The sequence below is a fragment of the Dermacentor andersoni genome, chromosome 6 (assembly GCF_023375885.2).
Source record: "Dermacentor andersoni chromosome 6, qqDerAnde1_hic_scaffold, whole genome shotgun sequence".
In the NCBI taxonomy this organism is placed as follows: Eukaryota; Metazoa; Arthropoda; class Arachnida; order Ixodida; family Ixodidae; genus Dermacentor; species Dermacentor andersoni.
In genome coordinates this window covers 34,808,419-34,833,366 of record NC_092819.1, presented here as the reverse complement: position 1 = coordinate 34,833,366, position 24,948 = coordinate 34,808,419, and the positions used below count along the sequence as shown (strand labels likewise).

Sequence of the window (24,948 nt, the reverse complement as noted above, 5' to 3'; positions counted from 1 at the left end):
GTCTTTGCACATCTCGGCACCCCTTTGACGAGCTTGTTTGCCTCCCTCCGTATCGCGGGGCGGCTTCATTCAAAGAGGTTTAGGCAAGTACGCTAACAACGGCCTCTAGATTCTCTTGCCGTGCTGTTGTTTTCTTTCGCGCATGTAGGGTCGCTGGATTCGAGCTACATTATTAGTCGTAATTGTTTCCGCGTTCGTTCGAAGCCCTTGTTATCTATCCGTGACGCTTACTGGTGTTGCCCTCAGTTCCGCTCAAGCTACTTGGTTCCATGCTCGCCGGCGATGCGCCGCGCGGCAATATCTAACAAGCGAAAGCATACGAGATTCGTAACGTGGCCGCCATAGCCTCCGTAAGCTTCAGCGTGCGCGTACCCGCCGTGCTTGCTCACTGGTTATGGTGTTGGGCTGTTGAGGCCGAGGTCGCGGGATCGAATCCCGGTCACGGCGACCGCGTTTCGATGGGGGCGAAATGCGAAAACACCCGTGTACTTAGATTTAGGTGCACGTTAAAGAACCCCAGGTGGTCGAAATTTCCGGAGTCCTCCACTACGGCGTGCCTCATAATCGGGAAGTGGTTTTGGCACCTAAAACCCCATAATTTAATTTAATTTTTAGCTTCATCGTGCGCGGTGCAGGAGACGTATTATGGGACCATGGAGGAAAAAAAAAAACTTAGGAAGGAGCGTGTTTAGCCAGAGGGTGTGGTTTTTAGCGTCCACAAGCCAACCTCCTCCGAAGCCGCTCTTTCCTCGTTTCTTCTTTCCCGCTGGCTGTTCAGCGCGTTGCATGCTGGGATTTTTACCTTGTCTGGTTCTCGGTAGCTTTTAGTAGCGCCGGTCGTATTTCTATGCAGCCATGGCGAGCTAGGTGCATGGAGCTGCGTTGCGGATTGATTTCGATCGATCGTTGCCAGACGCCGCACATCGTGCTTATAGATCCTGCTGATTTGACGAGAATTTCCTACCTTCATTTTCAAGGGTGATGCCAACGTCATCTGGAAGGGCGAATAGAATACTTCACACGCACCCGCGGCCTCGTACGCACGCAATGAGTCGCTGTTTTTTTTTTTTTTTTCCTCCACTGGTGAGAAGCATGCTCGTTTCCTTTGCGAATGCGCCCAATGCTTATGTTTGCGACCGAAATATTCGTTTTGCCAAACTTCAGCCAGCTGTTTTTGACTGGAAGCCTCCGATTTTGTTGTGTTGCTCGTGCAGTAAACGAAACGTGTACGACAGTGCTCAGGTACGATCCAATTTCCAAAGCACCTGCTGAACGCAGGTTGCGTTTTGCCTGCTCGATACGCCGCACCAGAATGCTGAGGCGAACAGTGCACAAGACTACGCAACACCAGTCGCCAAAAAGCGCCGCACGCGCCGCAGAGGCACTTGCAAAACAATAGATCCTGCGCGGGCGAAAGCGACACGTGTGCGTGCACGGAGGAAAAAAAAAAAAAGAAAAACGTGCGCCGAGGCCGGGTGTACAACGCACCGCTTGCCTACCACGTGCTCATGGCAGAATTCCCAGCATGCTCCTGTTGCACGTTTTATGACTATATAGGCTTCAAGATTGTCACGTGACACTCACTCCTATTTTTTGAAATTTTTCCCTCCATGTCTGGGTCGTTCACTTTCGGTAATACAACAGCCTTCGCGTGACGTAGTACTCAATCAGCTCATCCGGTTTTGCTCAACCAGCGGATCTCGCAGAATGCGGCAACCACATGGAGCGGGTTTCTGACGTATTTTCGGCGTGGCGACCGTCGTCCGGCGTTGCAGCGTTCGCTTTACATGTTGCCTTGATGATTGCGCTCGTGTATACTCCAAGCCGAAATGATTCTTTTTTTTCTTCCCCCGCGGTATAACACAGCAGTTGTTGGCGCGCCGAAACCGCGCGGCGTCGCGCCGAAAATACGTCTCAAGTGCGCTCCATGTGGTTGCCGCTGTGCGTTGCGTGGAACGCAGTTACGCCGAATTTCCGAGAGGCAGCACGGAAACATGTGCGCGTTACGTAGGCGAATCCACGTACATGTCGAGCTCGTAAGGAGATCGTGCGAGTGCTTCATTGCATGTAACGAGCGCTTGCGCGGTGGGCTTCGCCGGCTTGCAGGAGTCCGGTTTGCGTTTATTTTCCTCACTGTCGTGGGCCTCCTCTTGGCTGGCGCGATAACGTGTTTCGCCAAGAGTGCGCGCTACCTTCCCGCGGTCACGTGGTTGTTGTCTGCATGTGCTTGGGACATTGACCTGCCTGCGGTGCGCTTCGTATTTCACGGTGACATGCCGCGGGAGATAAGTGGAACGCTCTGGTAGCGTCTTTTGTTATTGTTGCTGTCGAGCTCGGGCAGTGCATGCATACCCGCGTCGCGACTGCCCTGGCTGTCGTCGAAGGTCAGCGACCTTCGCGACTTGCGTTTCGATCCGGCTAAGTGCGCTTATTTATGCTCGCTAATGGTGCAATATCTTAGCACAACATGCTTCTGCGGTCATGTTTCTCTGAGTCGTGTATGTAAAGTGCGGTTTATCATTGATTGGCGGCGGAGAAAAACGACGTGCATTGGCTCGTGGGGTAATGACTATATTTTGTGTCAATCTGCCGGCCTGTATTTAAGGCTCGCAGTACGTATCCAGTCGTGAACGGGGTCATCAGATAACGCCTCTCGTCTTGCGTTCTGTTCTGATGCCACTAGTCAGGGTCGTTGCGTCACCCGCCGAAATCGCTCGTATAGCTGTTACGGGTGTGTGCGAGCCCTCCAACGCGATTCTCAGCGAACCGGGTGTAGTATATATATATATATATATATATATATATATATATATATATATATATATATATATATATATATATATATATATATATATATGATAAACGTAGCTCGAGTCCGCGAGGTAAGTTTTCTTTTGGTGCAAACATCCGGACGGGATGTCATTCTCATTGTATAGTTACACGCAGTGCTACCGTAGCTGGAGGAAGTTCTGGCTCAGGCTGCGAGGGCGAATACCGTTAGCTAGTTTTATAACAAGTGGAAGCACTCGACTTGCGTACATGGGTACCGTCGAATACGTAGACACCAGCGGCGCACTGCGCAAGCGTGGAACCCACACTGCATTCGTACGCTAGCGTCCGCTGAATTTCGGTCAGTTACCTGAAATTGCCTGCCCAGTTAAAATTCCTGGAGCGGAAATCACAGGACTTTTCGTACGTAAAAAGTGTTAGTCAGTGGCCGGCCGCCTTCTCCAGTACACAATGGTTGCTACATGTTACAGCTGCAGCGCCTGATCTTACGAACCACTCAGACGGCACAAAGTGATTTGTGAACGTGGTCTCCGAGGTGGAATGTGCTAAACGGGTATTTATACTAAAAGTCGTTCGCCGTTGGCTGACGCCTGTCACACAACCGCCCTGACGACGGAGCTGTGAAGACTCTGGGAAAGACAGTGGGTAGCAGAAACTCGAGCTCGATGCATATTGAGAACCTCAAAAGGGGATCGTCGTCTCGGTAGCGGCTGAAAAATGCCCCGTGTGATGCGTATGCAGTGGCTATGGCGCAGTGCACGGGGGAGGCTGAAATATGACGACAGAGGCCCGTGCCGTTGCGTTTCCGGCCGGTGACGCCAAACTGCGGAAGTCCGCGGTTCGGGTTTCCACGGTGAGTCGCTCGGCAGCGAGCGCGAGCTGCACCAACGATCGCTGTGCGCTCGCCGAACGCGCGTGCCGCAAGCAAATTGTGGCTTGGGTCGCCTTGGGTTGCCGACATCCGTGATGGGGACGGCGTTCCGTGTTGTTGTGCAAGCTACTGCATTCGCATAGCTAGCCGGAGCTGTGGCCGTTCAGCTTGCAGAGAGGAAACAGATTTCAGAAAGGAAAAGTTGACCGTTGAAACGTCGCAGCGAGACACGTGACGTTATAAAGGCGAGAAGGAGGAGCATAGAGTGAGAGCAAAGGAGTATTGTCTCGACGTCTTTTAACTGCACGCAACTCCTAATACCGCAAGGCGTTGCCCCCGCGCTTTCTAAAACCTCCGTGTACTATAGCGCCTTCTGTTCGTTATGCCCCTCACACTTCAAGACTTCGGCGTGGTTAGTGCGTTGAACAGATGTATAACAAACAGCTTAGTCGACAGAGTACGCTATCTCGGTTGGTGAAACGTTGTTCGCGTGTAGTTCTGTCCATGGCGCATATTGCTGTCCGAGAACAATGCGCTTTTCTCGGCTCGTTTGGGGCATCCGTGTTTTGTCCACGACACGCACGCACACGCACAATTGGACAGCGAGACCTGAGGCGCTTTCCTGGCAAACGACCTTGGAGATGCAGTTCGAGCTGCCGCGCAGCTTCTTTTTTGTTTTCTAGCCGTAGCTCATTTTCCCGACGTGCATATTTTGCATATTTTGTCGCTTTATTCTGTGCCGTGCTGTATGTACATTCGCTGGTGATGCTGCTTGTACGTATCTTTAGCTATATAGTAATCATGCCTACAGCTTCTTGCACGTGCAGAGCTGATAAGCCGCTCGAGTACGTATATAATGTTTAAAGAATACCGTTTATATTATCTGACGTATTGTATTTATTGCGCTGCGCTCTGACGCATTGGTTTCGGCCTCCAACCGGCACACCGCAAGGCTCTAAATAAGTTATCATGACAATGATCGTTGTGGTTTTCCCGGAGATTGATGTAGATGGTTTATCGATCGATGCACCATGCTCATGCATTAGCACCTATACGCATTACGCTTGTATTGTGCGCCTATTCGCATCATATGGTTTCACATCTAGCGATGCTTTTTTCACCGATGTTTTCTTTTATTTTTTTTTTTAGCATATTTCGGCGCTGAGATATCCGTACATGAGGAGTTCGCAAATTCCCGTTTCACATGCACCGATCGCGGCGGCGCCGATATTTGCATTTCCGAGCACATAGCGGAAAACGGAATTTTTCGTTAGCTGATGCTATTTCATTGGAAACAGCAGTGCTAACGAAGTAAAACAAACGGGAAACTATTTTTGTAAAAAAAAAAAAAAAAGTCTTGTTTTTTCATTTGCGTTGTGCCTAGCGGTGTGCTAGCGATTTCGGAGCGAAGGCCAGCACTTCCGAATACCGAAAATTCGGACGCGCGAAGGGGCTGACGACAAATTTCATTCATTCATTCATTCATCGGGTTTAACGTCCCAAATCAACACTGTGAGAAACGCGCCGTAGCGGAGGGGTCGTGAATAATTTTGACCACATTGGGTTCTTTAACGCGCCCCCAAATGTTAAGTACACGAGCGTTCTTTTTGCATATGGCCCCCATCTAAATGCGGCCATCGCGGCTGGGATTCGAACCCGCGACTTCGTGTCGACACATTTGCCGCACCTGCTCAAATCGCAAGCAAAACAGCACCGTGTGAAACGGTCTTCGCTCGCAACGTGACCGAAGACGCGCGCTGCTGTGCCGTGTCGCTTTGACAGCCACAAGACCCGCTGCAGAGGAATCATCTGTCACGTCACGAGAGTGTAAAACGACACGACGACAAGAATGGACGCACAATACACGAAATACCACACTATGTGGTCTTTCGTGGGATGTGTGTTTCGGGATTCAGCTGTCTTGACTGCGTTTCGACGTCACGCGAGGCTGAGCACGAGACAAAGAAGAAAAATAAAAGTATCTCTATGGCATCATCCACGTTTGGTAGCGCCGGCTTGCTTAAAACAGACAATCAAAAAGGAATCTCTCTCCGCTCTGTCTATTGGTGAATATATACTGCCACGTTAACCGCGTTCCTGTCCGCCTGCTTTGAATAACAACATCAACTATACAACAGGGACGGAGCACACTCGTTATTAAGCGACAAATCGGATCAGTCTGTATGCAAACGAGCTTGCTTTTCGCATCTCCCTTTGTCACAGAGGGTAGCGGAAAAGCTGTTCGCAGTGTGACTGCTCTCTCTCTCTCTCTCTCTCTGTGTGTGTGTGTGTGTGTGTGTGTGTCTTATGGAACAGTTTCACACTATTATTCATTTCAATCCTTTTCTGTGAAGTAGCTGAGCTCACGCATTACATTTCTTTGTCTTTCGGTTCTTTTTCTCTTTTTTTCGGCGACGTTGATGCATGCGAGCTCGTTGTTCTGCGTTTTTGGCTAAGCCCGAAGTTTCACACTGATTCGCGCGAAGCAAATTTCGTGAAATGGATAAACGCATAATAGGGCAATGGTAGCTTCTAAAAAAAAGAAGAAAAAAAGTCTTTATTTTTGTAAGAATCGAACATTGCGGACTACGCGGTCGGAAAATTACGGTGTCTCTCTCCGCGCGCTCACCTGCAGAGGCGCGTGCAGCTCGCCCCCGCTCGCGCGTCTCCACCGTTTTCGTCCTGGATGTCTGCGCAAGAAACAAAGGCGCCGCGGTGTCCGTTGCCGCCGCCGCCGCGGGAGCTGCATAGCAGCAGCAGCAGGTGTTGCTCTTGCGACAGCCGCGACTCGCGCGTCAGGCCAACGAGCTCGCCCAATTATACGAAGCGCGTCTCCTGTGCGAAGCGAGAAAAAAAAGTCCGTTGACTTCGCCAGCGAACTGTGGCCGCTGGCTGAAATGCCTCGCCCCCGCTGTCCCCCTTGCGTGCCGTCTGCGGGGCTGAAACAGTGGTACGAGCGAGAAGCGCAGATGTTAAGAAATGCAGGCTTAGCTCCGTCCGCGGGAAAACGGCGAGACGTGAAATGGGCTAAACGAAAAATACGCTTAGGATAACGGAACACCGTCAGGCTACACGCGAGTATAGATAGATAGATAGATAGATAGATAGATAGATAGATAGATAGATAGATAGATAGATAGATAGATAGATAGATAGATAGATAGATAGATAGATAGATAGATAGATAGATAGATAGATAGATAGATAGATAGATAGATAGATAGATAGATAGATAGATAGATAGATAGATAGATAGATAGATAGATAGATAGATAGATAGATAGATAGATAGATAGATAGATAGATAGATAGATAGATAGATAGATAGATAGATAGATAGATAGATAGATAGATAGATAGATAGATAGATAGATAGATAGATAGATAGATAGATAGATAGATAGATAGATAGATAGATAGATAGATAGATAGATAGATAGATAGATAGATAGATAGATAGATAGATAGATAGATAGATAGATAGATAGATAGATAGATAGATAGATAGATAGATAGATAGATAGATAGATAGATAGATAGATAGATAGATAGATAGATAGATAGATAGATAGATAGATAGATAGATAGATAGATAGATAGATAGATAGATAGATAGATAGATAGATAGATAGATAGATAGATAGATAGATAGATAGATAGATAGATAGATAGATAGATAGATAGATAGATAGATAGATAGATAGATAGATAGATACTGGCATATATATTTAAGTTTCACAAACACACACACACACACACATATATATATATCAAATGTCCTTGTCACCAGGGATGGTGACAAGGAAACTCGTGTGACCTGAATGTATTTTGTATCGTCATGGGATCTATCCATTCAACCTTCTCCGCCAATCCTCTAGCCTCCTCTTGCATTTCGCGACCTTCTGCATATTAATCTCGGCGGCGTTTAAATCCCAGTGCGGCTCTGTGTCTGTCTCGTCAGCTTGTGGGTGTTGAATTACGTACCAGCAGGGCTGGTAATGTATTGTGAGTTCCTACTAATTGTGCAGGACTCATATCGCACTGCTAGACTGCATTACCCTTATTTTGACGGCGTTAGCGTGTCTGATGAACCATAACCGGTGCGAAAACGATGTGTATGTTATTCTTGAGTGACTAGTAGTCGTATTAAACAAGAACTGTAAGTTCATAGCGCGTTATGATTTATAGAAGTCCGTACTTTGGGGGAGCCCGCAAGTTCAGCGCTGGCCTGCGGGCCGTTTCGGGCCTTCGCAGGAGCCTTCTTGGCAAAGTCGGCAAATGAAACGACACAAAAGAGCACGCTTGCGTAACCTTGAACGTCGACTTACCACGAAGCGCTCGTGGCCCCCGCGGGGGGGGGGGGGGTTTAGAGCTCGCCCGAGGATGTTTGGGAAAGACGTGTCGTGGAGCGGGTTAAAAACGTGCGTCTCCACGGGTCGGAAATAACGCCCGCGTTGTCGTCACCCCCCTCCCTCCACCCCACCCCCTCCATCCCTTCCTGCTTCACGTGTCCCCCGCGAGCAATTTTGGATGTGGTTGAGGAAACGAGTGCCTTGGCGCGTGCGCTTTTTGTTGCCACTTTCGCGCTAGAGAAGAGACGCCGCGCTTTTCTTTTACAGCGCAGTAGATGTTTATGAGCGAGAACTTTTTTTTTTTTTTTTAGTGTTGCAGACGACAGCCGCTGTAGCCGTGAGTGGCGTTGGCTACGGATACGCAATAGAGAGCCTACATGCGGACCGCGTATGTAGGCTCCCTAATACACAATAATAACCCAGAAATCAGCAATGGGTGGACGGCCTACCGCGGTACTTCACTGGTACAGCATCGCGCGCATCGGGCCCGGTGGCGTGTACATAAGGAAAAGGGGGAAGGGGCGGGAGAGGAGTTTACATATGCGCAATCAATACGAAAAGCTAAGTATGCAGAAACAAAGGGTATTGTCACGGTATGGTATATAAACGTATGTAACACTGAACGTAAATAAACCATTAAAACACAATATGCACGAAGTAAATAGAGAAAACGCAAAACTGAGCCAGCTAGCTATGCTGGACATTTATAACTGTAACAAAAATACGCAATGCGTGAGCGCTATAAATAATGCAAGCTATATTCAGAAATACAGATAGCGACGCAAATCGATGTGTAATAAGACATGTATAAGTAGACGTTTACACCGCAGGATGACCCCTTTAATTTGTGAGTGAACGCGTCATGGTCGGTGATGCGGACAATGTCTCCTGGCACTTGGTTTCTACACTCTAATAACTGCTGCACCCTTCGGAGTGTATATTTGCCACACAACGATAATCGTCATCTGTCTTGCCCGCATTTCCTCTCTTGAAAACGCTGTGCTCGTTACTTTCCTGTCGAGAATGCTCTGTCATGCAGATAACGCGCATGCCGTTCGTGACTTGGAAGTACCGGGCTCGCAGCGTTAACGAAAGGAAATGCGGGCAAAACAGATGACGATTACCGTTGTGTGACAAACATACACCCCAAAGGGTGCAACTGTTTTTAGAGTAGGCAAAGTTACACCCTTTGGGGTGTATCTCTGCCACACAACGATAATCGTCATCTGCCTTGCTTGCGTTTCCTTTCTTGAAAACGCCGCGCCCGCTACTTTCCTGTCGGGAATGTTATGTCGTGCTGATAACGCAAGGACGAGAGGGGAATATTTAATAACGGGCTATTTCGGTCAAAGGAAGGTTCTATTTTGACTTGATGATTCGGACGTGAAATGGGCAGCTAAGTGCTGATAATTGGGAAGCGCTGTGATAGACATCGTGAAAAAGAGACAGAAGTGATAGCACTATGCGCGATTGCAGAGAAAACTTCAGGGATGTTTTTATTGCAGTTATGCCAGACGTTCGAGTTTCTTTTTCTTGTTTTTTCTATGAGACGGGCATTTGTGTTTCGAAGAGATTCAATATTGTTTATTACATGCGCCTTGTGAGGCTTTCAGATTTGTGATGGTATAATCAGGTTCTTGAGCGGACTGGTGTACTTTAAGCTTCAAGTTTAATATTTGTGGTAAAACTGGGACATAGAAGTTGCGCTCAATGAATCCGGGCGTCTTTCATGCGCTGCTAGTTACAGTAAACTCTTCAGTTGTACGAACGTCGGTGTAACGAATATTTCGGAATAACGAACTTTTAGAAAATCCCCGGCAGTTTTTCTGTGCATTCAGTGCAAAAATATTTCAATTAAACGAATTTCTGAATAGCGAATGTTTCAGCTGAGCGAACGTGATCGGTGGACCCGGGCTCATATCTGAAATCAGTTCGACAAAGTTTTGCGCTCTGCAGCGCTGACGTAGCCGATGCCCCCCTCTCCCCTTCAAATCGCCCCTCCAGCGGCGGCTGTGTGCAGTGTGACAGTGAGCTGGTTACCTGTGCTGAACTGTCAGGACTGGAAATTGTTTACAGTGTTCTTCCCGAAGAAGAAGACTGCGAGGAGGAAGATGCGATGGCAGAGGCAGTTTCGGCTTGCGAATCGCTGAGCAAAGCACGAGAACTTCAGGATATAAACGTCCGGATATAAACCATCAAATACCAAAGCTACTAAACATTGTTGAGCAAAAGATTGATTTTTATGCACCTCATCTTAAGCAATGTATAAAAAGCTTCTCATACATTATCAAATTACTTATACATAAAACGCTATCGCACTACCATTCTTTTTATGCACTAATATGTATGCTTTAATCTGCGCTGTAATGTGAATGCACAAACAAAAAATGAAGCATAACATGTCTTTTCACATAGTCATTGTATAATGCACAAACTATCGTGTTTATTTGTATTTTCTACATCGTACTTGCCAGTTCTTGCGTTATATTTGCTTTTTTTGGTACATTGAATTATCATGTAAGCCGAACACGCTTAGGAGCAAGAGCCCCTGTCAGGCCATATGGCCTTTAGCTCTTGTTTCCTCTTTCTGTAACAAAGAAATACAAACTTCTGTCTACTTCTGTCGCCTGCACGGCGCGCGCAGCATCGATTTATTGCTCCGTCACTTCATGTCGTAAGCCATGCATGTCGCTCCATTGCGCACCTGGCCCTTGCGCCACTAAAGGCCACACATCATCATCATCATCGAGTCACCCCTTTCGGTGCCAGCTGCGATCGACAGTCCACTGGTAACATATGTGCGGAAAGTGAAAGCTCGGCGCGATGTTTCGACTTCGCTAATCAAAAGCGAGGGGAAGAAAGTGGTCGAAGGCAAGATAATTAAAAGAAAGGCGCTGCGTAGTGGACCCGTGCGCTTCGGGTGTTTTTGTTTTCCTTCGTTTCGCATTTCGTCTCGCCCCCTTCGTCGCTTGACGGGAAGTGTCAAGCCGGGGGGTGGCGGAAGCGCGCGCTTCCGGCGGACGCGGGCGCTTGCGTTTCCGCGTGCGAACTGTATGCGTAGCGCGCAGTAATTTTTTATGTATATGTTCTTTCCCCCGCCGCGATCCACTTCGCGACGTTTCTCTTCTCACTCCGCATTCTACGGAGCACGGCGTCGCAACTTGGCGACTGCACGTCAACCGCACCGCGAACCCCCTCCTACCGGGTGCACGCGAGCGCCCGCCGACCGACGGACACGATGAGACGGTGGCCCTCGATGCGATCCGTTTACGGTTCCACGCTGAGCCTGTTCGAAGACTCGTCCAAGTATCGCGTGAGTTTGAGCGACGTCGCGGCTTCGCTTCCGAGATGGCGCGTGCGCATGTCCGTCGCAAGACGTCTTCAGGTTTGTCTCGGGCGTCCCTGCGACCTTCGTCTATGCAATGGCTTCTCGCAAACCGAACGCCTGCTTGGTGTCTTGTGTCGCGCCGTCGCTTCTTCGCTGATACGAGCCAACTTTCGAGTGTACGAGTAGGTGGGGAGGGGAAGGGGAACGTAAATAAGTCGCTCCGTTTGGTTTATGTTCCAACGTACAACGGTTTCTTGCTGGTTTAAGTGATACAAAACTGTTCGAGCTACTTCCTTTGTGGGCAGGAACCAGACCAGCGGATTTTCTGACAGTGGGATGGGGAATGTTTTGTGTGCAGTGGCCCTGAAACTGTATAAAACGGGCCTCGAAACCAAAGGCAAGGCAGTTATGTTGCCTGTTAACTGTGTTAACCCTGCAAGTTAACTGTGGCCCTTTAACTCCCACCACTCATAATATGCTGCAGTACGGTCTTCATGGACCTGTACTTTGTATACGTCCCGTGTGAATTGTGTGTTGCAAAACCGTTGAACAGTGCCTGACTTGTGTAAGCCACACGTTCAAGCCAAGATATATAGGCTTGCTTGGTATATCGTACTGATAGTCATATATGAATATGATATATTCCTCCTCTTCCCTCAACACTCAAGCAGAAACCAGCATGTATTCTTAATATATGCTGAGGTATTGTAAATAAATAAATAAATAAATAAAGAAATATATATATATATATTCACCCCTTGCCTGCCTTGAGTGAACGAAAGCTTGTTTCCCTTTTTAGCAGCCCTGTTAATTTACATGAATATATCAATGGCGCATTGCATCGCAGTTTCCGCAAATCGCACACATGTAAACGGCAGTGATGTGCCAGGAAGCGAATGCATGACTGACCAATGGTAGCTGCTATGTTCAGAGGATATTTTGCCAAGTAATATACATTCACTGAATGGTGGCAGGTTGGGCCAGTTGGTAGTTCATATATAGTGAAATTTGTTTCGAAGGCATATAGCATGAACCAGTAAAGCAGGACAAGGAGGAAAGGCCGGACAGCTCTGGGGTCGGCAGAGAAATGCTCGAAATGCACACGATAATGTACAGGCGCCGACAAAAGTGCTATACTCCACGCAGCGGGAGCCGGAGCAGCGGCACACTGCATCACGGCGCCAAGGGCTTATAATATAAGCTAAGGCATCACACTGCTTTAGAAGCATGCTTGTGTGCATTGCTATTTGTGCTTGGGTTTTTCCTTTGCAAAAAAATGCAGTGAAAAAAAGTAAACAAGGGATCGCCAAGAATGTTTGTTTGTTGTTTCTGTTCTTGTGGTTTCTTTTGAAAGTTTAATTCCTTCCAGTAAGGATCTGTATAAATTCGTCACCTAACTTGCGAACAGCTCTCTTTGTCAGTATATGTTCCTGTCAGTGATTTCGGTTGTTTAAACAAACAAAGATTTGTGTCCTGAAAGAGACCATTGCCTGTGTTACTCATTTGTGAAAGTTAAAAGGAAAATCTTAAACTTTGGGCCACCAAATGAAAACCCTGATATCACCCCAATTCTTCTCTCTTAAAATAACACCAATATTTCCAGAAATTCAAACGTATGAGACGAAAATGAAAAATTCCACTTTTAATATGTGCACTGCTGATACTGTCGAATGTCAAAGGCATGCAGATTCTGAGGCCTGGAAAACATGAATTACTGTATAGGCACATTAAAGCAGCAGTTTGTCAACTGTGCACAAGGGTATGATCAGCATCTTCAAATAGCTTTCCTAGGCGACATTCCTAGGCGACATTAATTTTCTTGATGAGAATCACATCAAAGAAAATCACAACTGCCTATTTGAACTGTGCTTAGTTCAATCCCCCTACAGTTGCACTTGACTTTTATGGGTCACCATTGGCTTTTAATTGCTTACAGATGGGAATGTGACAGTAGTGTAGTTACAGCCATATGAAGGAAATGGACACTGTGAAGCCAAACAAAGGTTAGGAGAAATCAATTATGTTTAATTGAAATAGTGAAATCTTAAGGAAAAAAAATTGAAGTGGTTAGACCAGTCAGTTCCAGATACTTCTGCAATCGGATCTCTTGTATGTACATTTTGGTTCTGTTGTGTCGTGCATAGATGGGTCATCCTTGCTTTTCCATGTGACATCACAAAGCAATATGTCAACGTGTCTCACTTGCTGTTGCATTTCTTCTTTTTCTCCCTGCAGATGAGCGATGGGCGGCGAAGTCAAGTGGTCCTCCTGGATGAGCGTCGCCTCGACATCCTCATTCAGGTGCCATGCGTGTGCCATGCATGCCATTCTCTTTAAAAGCAAAGCTTTATTTGCCTCTTCTCTAGGGTATTGCATTTTTTGTTTCCTCTGTATGCGTCACTCGGTATGCGTCACTCGGTATGTGCCACTCGGTATGTGTCCATTCTTGGCCAATCACCCCAAATGTGTATGTGCCACTGTGACACTGGGGGTATAGGAGCCCTAAATGTATTTACGTATGTGTTGCACTTCTTTCTTGACACATATTTCCAGGTGTGTTGTACTTCTTACATGTGTCGTACTTTGTTCAAGCCTCTCATTGGCATCCTTCTCTAGACATGCATCATACATGACCTTTGTCCTCGTTATGCAGATGGCTAACAGCTACAGGCAATGAGGCTGTGCTGGTGTCATCCGCTTCTGCTATTGCTAACTCAGACAAGCTTGGCACCATTTAGATTCTTACGTAGCAATGGATCTTGGGATGGGGGGTATGTTTATTGTTGCTCAGCTGCGCTGGAATAAATATGGCCGAGCCATCTGCAGTTGGTGCACCAGTTCGTGCTTTCATTTTCTTTATCTGTCGTTAGCAAAATAATGTGCTTGTATATTTTGCTGACAAGTGACAGTGACGTGTGATAGCGTATTGTAAAATAGCCACAACTACAACTGAATGTCAGGTTAATTGCATTTGGGAAAACAGTAAACGTGATATTCAAAAAACTGCTGAAATTAGATGTGTACATTCTTATTTTTCTTTTTCTTGCTTGGTTTCTGAACTGGTTTGTAATAAAGCTGAGCTTATGAGTTTTTTTTAATATTGGCAACTAACTGTAGAAAATCTCTACTACAGAAGAGACAATTGATTGTACCATAATTAAAAGTTAATAAAGTTTGAATTATATCTAGGACATGCTGCATCTGGCTGTCGTTTGAGTATAGACAGCATTCTTATTTGCAGTCTTCTTTTATTTTTCTGTTTATTGCCTCAGTTCTTTTTGATAGCGTACAGATCATTTTTATTGTAACAAAAGTAATATATTGCAGTAGTAGAGACTAGGTGGAAGCTAAATAATGCTGTTACTGAAAGTGCATTAGGAAACTGACAACAGGTGTCCTTATCTATGTTTATATCACACCATTTTGTTTTGCCTGTTAGCCAACAGAAAGTATGAGCTGGCAGTTGTGTCTTAAGGACTATTTATAAGAGCCTGTGTCCTTTTATACCTATATTACTCTTAAGATGTTTCTCTTTTGACATTGGTGAAGGGGGTACAAGGTCCATTTCAGTTTCAAGTTGGTGGTGTTTTCAACCACATTCTACATAGGTTTCTTTTCATGATTATGTAGACACATTTTTGGCTGTGTTTGTTTATGATGCGGAGAAAGATGATCCTCCTCTTGACCCTGTCATAGCGTTATTTTGTGTTGCTACTTTCATGTTCATTTTTACTTTCTGCTCGCAGCCAAGGCTGTATGCCTGCGACCTCCTTGATATGGTGGCCTCCCACTTCAACCTCAAGGAGAAGGAGTACTTTGGCCTGGCATTTCTCGATGAAACGTTAGTAGTTTCAAGTTGTCTGAATTAGTTTTCTTTACCATTGTGTACAGTTGTGGACAAATGAAATGTGAACACAGCAACCCACGCAGAAGTATACAGCACAGAATATATTTTTAGAAATTTATTCATTTGTTGTCGGCTAAGAATGGCATATGACATGTTGAAGTTCTAGTCAAGTGCACTGAAGTACGTGGTATCTAAAACACCGTCCTTGGATTTTTCTGTCTTCTGTTTTCACATGTTGGTTTTATGTGCCCACAATATACATATGAGGGGTGCTCATTTTTAAGTTTTCCTGAATTGGAACAAATTGCCTGTTGCAGCTGACATAATTTTCCAAGGTTGAGGACTGGACATGTTGGTATTGCATATTAGAGGCTCGATTGCGCAACATTTGGACGACACACTTCTCCTCTGTGTTTGTCGTCCAAATGTTGCACAATCGAGCCTCTAAAGTTGACATAATGCTAGTCCTTGAGCTGGATTATTCAGAGAGGTGGGCACTACTTGCACGAGAGATTGAAACACATGTTCAACTAATTAAAAAAAGTCTGCTAATTAGCTTCTGAATGAACTAAATGAAGGAGAGCAGCAATTATAATAATGTCAGGGTCAACAGAAATTTACATTGAGCAATAGTGCCTGTGTAATCTGCATAGACCATAGTCCTAGCACTTGCAGTATCTCTCCTACAGCGTGAGCTGTTATGGGCTCATTCGAACAGCCATTTCGAGTGGCGATAGTGTACGCCGCCGTTGTCTGGTGTCCGTAGCAGTTATTGCCGGGAATGAGAAAGAAAGAGGCCCGGTTCCCACCGGGATCGAACCTGGGCGTGCTGTGTGGGAGTCGGATACTCTACCACCTAGCCACACCAGCGCTTGCTAGCATGCAGCAGAAAAATGCCCTATAAACACGTCCTAGCGCGTGAGGAGACATGCAATGTGACATGTGCACTGCATGTGGTCAATATGTGCATGTTTTGCATTGCACTTGTATATTATTACACCAGGTAGAACGCCGTCTAGCAGATGCACATGTAGCGATACAAGGCAGTCAAAGAAGGTTTGAGGAAGGAAAAGAAGTTTAAAGAGATGTTTACATGAACGCTAGAAAAGATATGCGTTGTGTACCTGACTAAATCTAGCTGGCTAGGTGACTATGCAACCACCGCATTTCAAAGGGGATGCCAATAAATCATCATCATTGTTAGCATCTTATCGTACCATTTGCCTTGCAATGCGAGACTCATTGCGTAGCGTCTATACGTGCGCCCTTTGCATTGCAGTTGCATATTATTACACCAGGTGGCACGCCATGTAACCGTTGTATAGGTAGCAGTGCAATGTAGATAGAGAAGTCTTGAGGAAAGAAAAGAAGATTGTGGAGGACAAGCCACAGCTTGCCGTCGACGTCGGGCGGGCAGTTCACATCGTTCTTGTGAAAACGCCTCAAAGACCTGTAGTGCGTGGTGCTGAAAATGGAGCTCCTAAGTAGCTGCTCTCCAGGTTACACTGTGACTGTGCTACGTGTGCCATGCAGGCCTGTGGCTTTTTGTTGCTTATGAGGTGGTCCTTGTGTTTCAGGGGCCATTACCATTGGCTGCAGCTCGACAAGCGGGTTCTTGAGCATGACCTGCCCAAGAAGTCATCTCAGGGTTCCTTGGTGCTCTACTTTCTGGTCAAGTAAGCATGAGCATTGATATCAGTCATTTCTTTAATGGCCTGTTCACGGATAGGTCTAAACTTGCCAGCTTAATGTAGCGTCGCCTTGGCATATTATGGTGAATAGCACAAGCACAAAAGTTGTGACTGCCTTCTAAGGCCATGCTCTAGTGAACTTTCACATCCAATCCATACAGTAGTAACCAATTTTATGTGTCTGACAACTGTCGTGCATCTATTTTGTGGCAGACCTGCAGCTGTCAGACATCTGTCAGACGGGCAAATTTTGCGTTCCTTTGAACGAGAGTCGTGCGCAAGGGCCACTCGAAAAGGGTAGTGACACCACGGAACAATATTCTTGCATGAGTAATATTTCAGCTGCCCTTCTTTTAATCAAAAACAACTGTCATTGCTCAGTTCTAGTGGCCACTGTTAATCATGTCTTTACCTTTCTTGAAAAATATTAGAAAATTGCTCAGGTTCACAACAGTGTGTATGATGTGTTGCCGTGAAGGTGTGCTTTTCACAATAAAAGAACAGCATTAATTTCTGTATTCCAAATATTAATGATCATTTCAGGTGCGTTTTGTAGTAGCCAATCATTACTGCCATCACTCCTGAATGACACTGTTTTGCAGTTTTTGCTGTCTAGCTGCAGGGCATCAAGTCCAAGGCACTCCAAGAAGCGAAGTGCACTCACTCCAAAATGATGCTAAATTATGTCAGTCGGATTGGGGTATTAGTTGGTTATTTATGTTTTGAAAGTTTCATGTGAAACCATGTTTCAAAGAAATGTGGCTTCTCAATTAGGTAGTTGTCATGCATTGAGAGATTCTGTGTTGTGGTTCATAATCTCTGGGTGCTAGTATGTATAAAGAATAGGTCAGTTTTATTTGTGCTCTGTTAGAATACTGCAATTTGAACTGTAAAAAAAGAAACATCTCCATTTTACGTTTTCATTTTTTAGGTACTATGTGGAAAGCATTTCTTTGCTGAAAGATAGCGCCACTGTAGAAGCATTTTATCTTCAGTGCAAATCGCTCATTGCCAAGGCAAGTTCCATAACATAGGCTTTCTTTAATCACTAGTTTTAAGCCTTGTGCAACCCCTAAGAGGTGTCTTTCTTATCAGGGTGCATTGGAAGCGGATTCCGAAACAGTGTTTCAGCTTGCTGCTCTAGTCCTTCAAGCAACATATGGGAACTATGTTGAGTAAGTACTTGTTGTGGTTGCTCCCCCTCCCCCCCTTTTTAAAATTTTAATGCTTGCTACAATTTTAATGTCTGTTTTGACAAAGAACTGAGTGCTTTCCTTTCCCTCCTTTGTTTTTGTCTTATATTAAGTTTTCTGGTAGTGTGAAGTGAAACTTGTGATCTGAACTTGGTTACATCGACGCAACCCTAATATTGTTACCCCGTGCGCGCGAATGTTGCAGTGATCAAACCACAAAAACACATCTCAAGAAGCTTCCTGTTCTTCCTACCAGTGCACTCAAAGCACACCCGTCCATCTCCTACTGGTAAGATTCCAAGCAGAACTGTTTTGCACGCACGAAAGTAGATTGGTCTGCAATCTGCACATTATTTATTTATAACTGTGTGGTAGGTGATGTTGCACTGCTGTTTCACGTTTTTTCTGTGTCTTGCCTTTCAGTGAAGGCAAAGTCATCGAACATTATCAGGAACTGGCAGGACGCTCAAGGGGTTCAGCCATTATTGCGTGAGTTACTTTTACTGTGATACCCTATGGGGCATTCCACATAGCGAACACGAGCACATATAAGTGCTCAAAAGGGGATTCTGTTCACCCAGTGAAATTTCCCATTAGGTGTGTAGTCCGTGCTGTTAAAGATGAACTGCAAAAAAAATTTCGTCCATGTAGTAAGCCGAGCTTGAAATGCAAGTGGATGCAAGGTGAAAAGCTAGGAAAATGGACATTTTTGATATGAAAACTTATGAAAGTACTACCACCATTACTGCTTGTTGGAGGTGAGAGATCCGAGAATTTTGAGAGACGGCGCAGCATCTGGGCATGACCTCTGTGCTCCGGTAGTGCTAGGGGCGCGTTGAAAATTTCATAGGCCATATTACGGTATGTCTGTCATCTTCTAACCGCCAAGCGCCCATGTCTTCTGCTACAGGGCTATTTAAAGGCTGTTAAAAAATGCCAATAACCAGCTTTGTAGCTTTGCCAAGGTTGCTTTGTTAGTAGTATATGCTACTCATTTATAACCAATTTAGCCAAACTGCAATATTGTTGTGATTGGCCTTTGAGGAAGAGTGCATTTGATGCTTCCAGGAAGGGAGGTACTAAACTCTGCAGGCAAGCATCTATTTAATGGATATTGCTGTAGAGGTGACTGAAATTATTGGTTGTTTCAGAAATTGTTAGCATGGTTTGTTGATGGGGATATCCTCCATAATCTTAGTACATTTTCATATTTAAATCATTAAGCTAAACTTCTACATTGTTTTCACACATTCTGCGCTGTAGAAATAATTTAAATTGATGTTACATAATGCATAGTCCACATGTCATAACATCATAAAATTTTGAAAGCAAGTTTTCTTCGCAGTACTACATGCTGCTATGCATATTTTAGGAAGACAAAAAAAAAAACTGCAGGGAGGAAGCCCTTGTTACGAACAGTAAATTTTTCACCAGGCTGCTTCAGATATTTGACTACATTTGAAATTTTTGTATACAAGTCTGCTGGACTTGGTGCTAGTGAACTTCTGTAAACTAAAAGAGAGAGATTCTTATAAAAGTTAGGTTGCCTAGAAATCTCCTAACTTTAGTTTATTTCTGAACGTTAGTGTGGTTACTAATTGTGAGTTGCTTTCCAGATACATGAACCTTGTAGAAAACCTGCCGACATATGGTATTCATTTTTATGAAGTTAAAGTAAGTTTTGCAACTTCTCTCTCTTTATGGCTGTTGGCTTTTGGAAGCGGCCACTCATGGCAACCCCTGTTTCCCATTTGTGGCATAGGACAAAGGAGGCATTCCTTGGTGGGTTGGTCTCAGCTATAAAGGGGTCAGTCAATATGACTATAATGACAAGAAGACGCCAAGAAGGGTAAGTTGTAGCAGTACTATCGCAAATTTTGATTTCTACAATTTAATTATATTTATTTATTTATTTATTTATTTTGCAGTGCCTTCGGCATCTCTTTGTGCCTGTGTTTGCTGGTTTCTATACACCTGCACTTTCATTTTCTTTTTCACAGTTCTTTCAGTGGAAACTTCTGGAGAACCTTTATTTTCGGGACAAAAAATTCTCAATAGAAGTTCACAACCCGAGAAGGTAGGTCCTGGTCCTGGGTACTTTGCTGTGGAAAAATTCCGTGCTGACAGAATCATCGCCAATTTTTTTTAGTTTCCTTTAATGTCACTAGTGTGTGCCATTGAGAGAGATAAACTTTTTTTACAAATGGCTCTTTGTCCGAGCTGTTGGCGCTGGCACCGCGGTGTTATGTGCTGTTTTGAAGATTAATGTACCCTTACAAAATGGATGTGTTGCGGGTAGTGGGGATGCACTTATTTTCACCACAACATTCCAAGCTTATTCCTTGAATCAAGCGACCTTGTGTAGCTGTTGCAGTTTCCTTCTGGATGACAAGTCACTGTTGTTTAAGAACCATGGTTGAAAGAATGGTTTGGCTCATCGCCTATTCCTGTATGCTTGCAGGAGTAGGTTGTTGTGCAAGGTCTTTCGAGTGGGCTGGCAAACTGCCCTATTTGGCTGACCATCTGCCCCATATTTTTGACCCCTTCTATTTTCCTTGTAGAGTGGTCCATGCCCTGAGCAGTTTCAATGTGTACGAGGATGTGATAGAGGCACCCCCTGAAGGGTTCGATCCCCTGGCTGATGCCATTAGCGATTCCACAACCCAGTAAGTGCTCTCGTCCCTCTGTTACCTCGCTTTGACTTCCCCTAATCTCCCCTTTTGTGGCAGGAGGTGGATGGAAGGGTTCCTCTTCTGTGTCAGGCAGCGAACTACTAACCATTTGAGTGTCGAGTGCTTGGAAGCTTCAGTGTACTGCACTCCCGTAGTTACCCTTTTCGTCTCTTTTGTGGGAGGAGTAAAGTGGGAGCATTTGTTTAGGTGCATGTGCCAGCAGAATTGCCATTTGAGAGCTGGGCCTATGAGGAGTTTCTGCGTGCCACTTGACAATCTTCTTTTTTTTTTTCTGTGGTTCGAATACAAATTTTGCAGTAGTAATAAGTGACTGAGCTTGGTGCACGATTGGCAGGCTTATTTATAATATCATGCTTGACTCCGCCTAACAAATTACTTTCCTGAAAGTTTACTTGTATTCATTCACCTTAAAGCTTTCACCAGTGCCTCAAATTCTTCTCTTCATTGAACATTCTTCTTGCGTGATGGTATGTGAGGAAGTGGAAGGCCTACAGCAAAATCTCATGACTTTTTCGCACTTATTCAGTTTCATGAATTCATTTCCACTATCACCCTTAATGAAGTTCATTAAGAATTACTGAATTTTGGCATTACTCAAGAGCCACATTTGCATCCTGCACTTGTGCATATCAGATGGTCAAGCATTTGAATAGCAGAAGTTGTAGAAAAGAGCCAACAATAAAATGCATCACTTGTCATCTGTGCATGGAAGTACCAAATAGCTGGAACTCCTTGTTATATAGTGAGGCAGCTTGAGGGTTCTTTCTTCTTGAAACTGGGTGACATTGTGACTAGCAGGAGTCAGTGCTAAGTTAATACTCAAGGTCTGCAATAAGGCGTGCATAAGGGCTTGTTTCAATCAACAATACTGTTACGACACTCAAATAGTTAAGGTACTCCTATTTTAATTCTGCTTGCCCTCTTACCATAGTTTTTCTCCTCTACTACCTTTTTGTATGTTTTTCAATTTTCCTATTAAATCGGAACTTTTTTGCTCAATATAAGTTTAATGATTTAAGCAGTTTGCTGGTTTGTGGAGCATGTAATTTGCTACTTCAGTGACTAATTTATATTGACTACAATATAGCTGCAGAATTAGTTCAATTATTCGAGAATACAGCCAATTTGGCTGCCTGCAGATGTGGCCTTTATCACACAACGCAGACATGTCTAATTAGTCTTAGACATGAATGACCTTACAATAGGGCATTGAAAGGTGGCCAGTTATGTTATATTGCTGTACATTGTTTTTTAAATCTGTGGCATTATAAAATTTTTTAGCCTGAGTGGTCAGGTTTCACGCCAAGCACCTGGCAACAAGTGGTAAAAAATAAACACAAAATGTGTAATTTATTGTCAGAGCGTGAGAATTTAGTTTTGCAAACTTCACATGTGTGTCAGTGCACATCCTCGTCACATTACGGTGCATTATAGTAAGAAAAGAATGGAAAGTAGATTTTTTTCTTTACCACAGAAACCCAGTAACGGTATGTGTAACTGAACATTTCCTTGCCTACCCATTTTGTTTATTTACAACATTGTCCTGTTTCATTTTGCTAATGTTATATCTTGCGGTTGTAGTCCGCTGTGAAACAAAAAGCACTTATTCATATGAAAGTGTATCGAGCCGTTGTCAGGCACATCATCAAGGCCATGACCTGGAAGTTTGCAGCACATTAAAAGTGTTGCCTAGCAGTGACGTTTTTGTTTCTTTAACAATAAGGAATAGAAGTGTTCTTCTCCTGATACTGTGAATGTAACATCCAGTGACCTCTGCCAGGCTTTGCACATGTGAGCAGCCTTATTGGTCAGTTCGTCCTGCTCAAATTCCTGTAAAACAAGACCGTTACAATTGTACTTAAGGAAATAAATACTGGACACTTTTTTTCCTACAGCATTGGTGTGTTGTGTTTGTTTTTATTTTCGGTTATTTTCCAGAGTGTCTGTAAGCAGGAGAACTTTTGGGCCTGGAAATGTGACGGTGGTTGTTTGGTTTGCGGCTACGCCTGCCCTGACCAAGAGCATTTGGTCGATGGCCATAGCCCAGCATCAGTTCTACTTGGACAACAACGTTGGCAAGGTAAAATGATGAGCATATTACCCAGCGAGAAAGATGCATGACTTTGCTTGTAATGCAAACTTAGTGAATGTGTAACTATGTTGAGTTTTCAAGCGTTTTTCCAATTATATCCATCCTGCCAAGCATATTTCACTGCCAAGTTCACAGCTTACAATTGCTTGAAAAATTTATTCAGCTTCTTTCAGCACTTCTACTTACGCAGTCTTGTCTGTGAAAGAAAAGTCAAGTATTGACCTCTTCAAGGAATAGCTTGCAGTATGGGTACTGCTTATTCGACAATTTCTTTACTACTCCTGCCTGTAATGTCTCCTAAACAAATGGGCTATTGAAGTAAGCACATTAATTCTGGTCTTTTTGTACCGCTTAAGTCAGTTGTAGCTGACTACTCATTTTTCAAAGCAGGAGAAAGAAGAGAGAAATGGCAGTTGCATTAGAAGAAATTATGCCATGCCTAATGGTAACTATCTTGCAAAACGGAACTGCAAGGCGGCAGTCTACTGTATTATTGCACGGCTAGGTGTGCTTCTGTAGAGTGATGCTAAAGCTCTGTCATCTTTGCAGCTCTCTATTTAGGTTTTTCAAACATAAAGTGAATATTGGCTGCACTTCACTTCATTTACAGAGGAAGATTGAAGACTTAAGTTGCCTGGAAAAGTTTGCTGCCGAGCTGTCTAAAAGCTCCCAGTCTTTATCATCGGCCAGCACAGGATCCAACCTGAGCAGAAGTGCAAGTTGCCATAGTCTTCCTGCCATCAAAATTGAAGGTACTTGTTACTTTTGTTGGACATGTTTTGCCCAGATGCCTTATACAGTGACAGTGTCACATGTGAGTTTAAGGACAGAGGAACAGCTTCTGCCATCAACAGCTGCATCCCAGTTCTGCATAGATGGCGCTCTCTCCTTCTTCCTTTTTTTCCAAACTGGCTATAATATTCGTGTTGTTAGCAAGATGTCTTCCGGGAACAGAAATTTAGAGACCATCACATCAGCAAAAATTAGAAATCTCTTTAAAGGACCCCTCACCAGGCCGCATAGCAAATTAGGGTTATATGCTGGAAGTTATGTGCCCTCTAGGTAGTGTTCTGCCGCAAGAATTTTTGAAGTTTGTTCCTTAGTAGCCAAGACAGAAATATTTCAGTGCCACAAACCCACGATTTCAGGATGTGAAGGCCATTGCTAAGAGAGACATTCTCTCCACTTGCCCTGTCTAGCCTTCGGAAACGAAATTTCTTCCCTGCGTTCTCCAGTACTGGAGCTCAAGGATTGCGTGATGAAGACATCAAGAGGGTCCTGCCTTCATTTTTTTCCCCCCACTTTTTTGCTTCACGGTACACTTTCGCTGACGGCATCACGTGCGAGCTGTTGCGTTTGTCTTGTTTCACGCAGCACACGATTTTCCGCGTTTTGCACGAGAACACCTGACTAGTGGTATAAGTCAGTGCTGTGCAAATACTGAGGCAGACACAAGTGGCTCATAGAGCATGATCGTGCACTGGATCACAGCAGAAAATGACATACTTCCATTGCCTGCGCCTGCGCCTGCATGACGTAAGAACAAGCAGACAAAACGGTAGTACATCTCTGTTGCTGCAGTGCGAAGTAAAACAAGAACACACGAACATTTGGTTTGTGTATTTTATTATTTCTCTAATTCGTCTATTGAAGCAACAGATTACACAAATAACAGATGTTGTCTTGAATAATTCTTGAAGTCACGTGCCACTGTGAGCGATATCACAGCAGTGCGATGTACGTATGCGCACTTGTGCGATATACGTCGACTCTCTGGCTGGAAGCGCGGCACCCTCTAGGAGAAGGGCAAACGGTGTTCGGTTTGAAATTTCAACTCTTTCTGTGGCGCATAGCAATGTAGTACTTAGCAGACATGATTGTTAGCGTGCATTGTATGCAAGGCGCTTGTCAGCACAAACTGGCCAAACCTGGTGAGGGGCACAGCCGTCTAATGTGAAGTCGTGACAATGCATTGCATTGGCTGAGCATGTGTATGTGGGCTGTACCACTTGTATTCAGTCATCTGCTTGCCTAGGCTGCAAGAAATTTCTATTGTGGCATCTGTGGTTCCCAGGCTATTAATGCGACTGT

General features: G+C 44.7%; 1 protein-coding gene across 5 annotated transcripts in view; it reads left to right on the top strand.

The window, feature by feature from the left end:
- LOC126521861 (uncharacterized) overlaps positions 1-24,948 on the top strand; it is an 84,227-nt gene that overhangs the window by 49,724 nt on the left and 9,555 nt on the right. For 3 of the 5 annotated variants that reach the window (XM_055066132.2, XM_050170569.3, XM_055066131.2), the window contains exons 2-14: positions 13,577-13,642; positions 15,088-15,182; positions 16,766-16,864; positions 17,811-17,895; positions 17,975-18,054; positions 18,278-18,361; positions 18,496-18,561; positions 19,689-19,746; positions 19,835-19,921; positions 20,073-20,149; positions 20,634-20,738; positions 22,704-22,845; positions 23,468-23,609. In XM_055066132.2, the coding sequence (XP_054922107.2) occupies positions 13,577-13,642; positions 15,088-15,182; positions 16,766-16,864; positions 17,811-17,895; positions 17,975-18,054; positions 18,278-18,361; positions 18,496-18,561; positions 19,689-19,746; positions 19,835-19,921; positions 20,073-20,149; positions 20,634-20,738; positions 22,704-22,845; positions 23,468-23,609 (1,186 nt within the window). Of the gene's footprint in view, positions 1-13,324; positions 13,345-13,576; positions 13,643-15,087; positions 15,183-16,765; positions 16,865-17,810; positions 17,896-17,974; positions 18,055-18,277; positions 18,362-18,495; positions 18,562-19,688; positions 19,747-19,834; positions 19,922-20,072; positions 20,150-20,633; positions 20,739-22,703; positions 22,846-23,467; positions 23,610-24,948 lie in introns of those variants that run through there. The other 2 variants (XM_055066133.2, XM_055066134.2) reach the window with 2 other exon arrangements.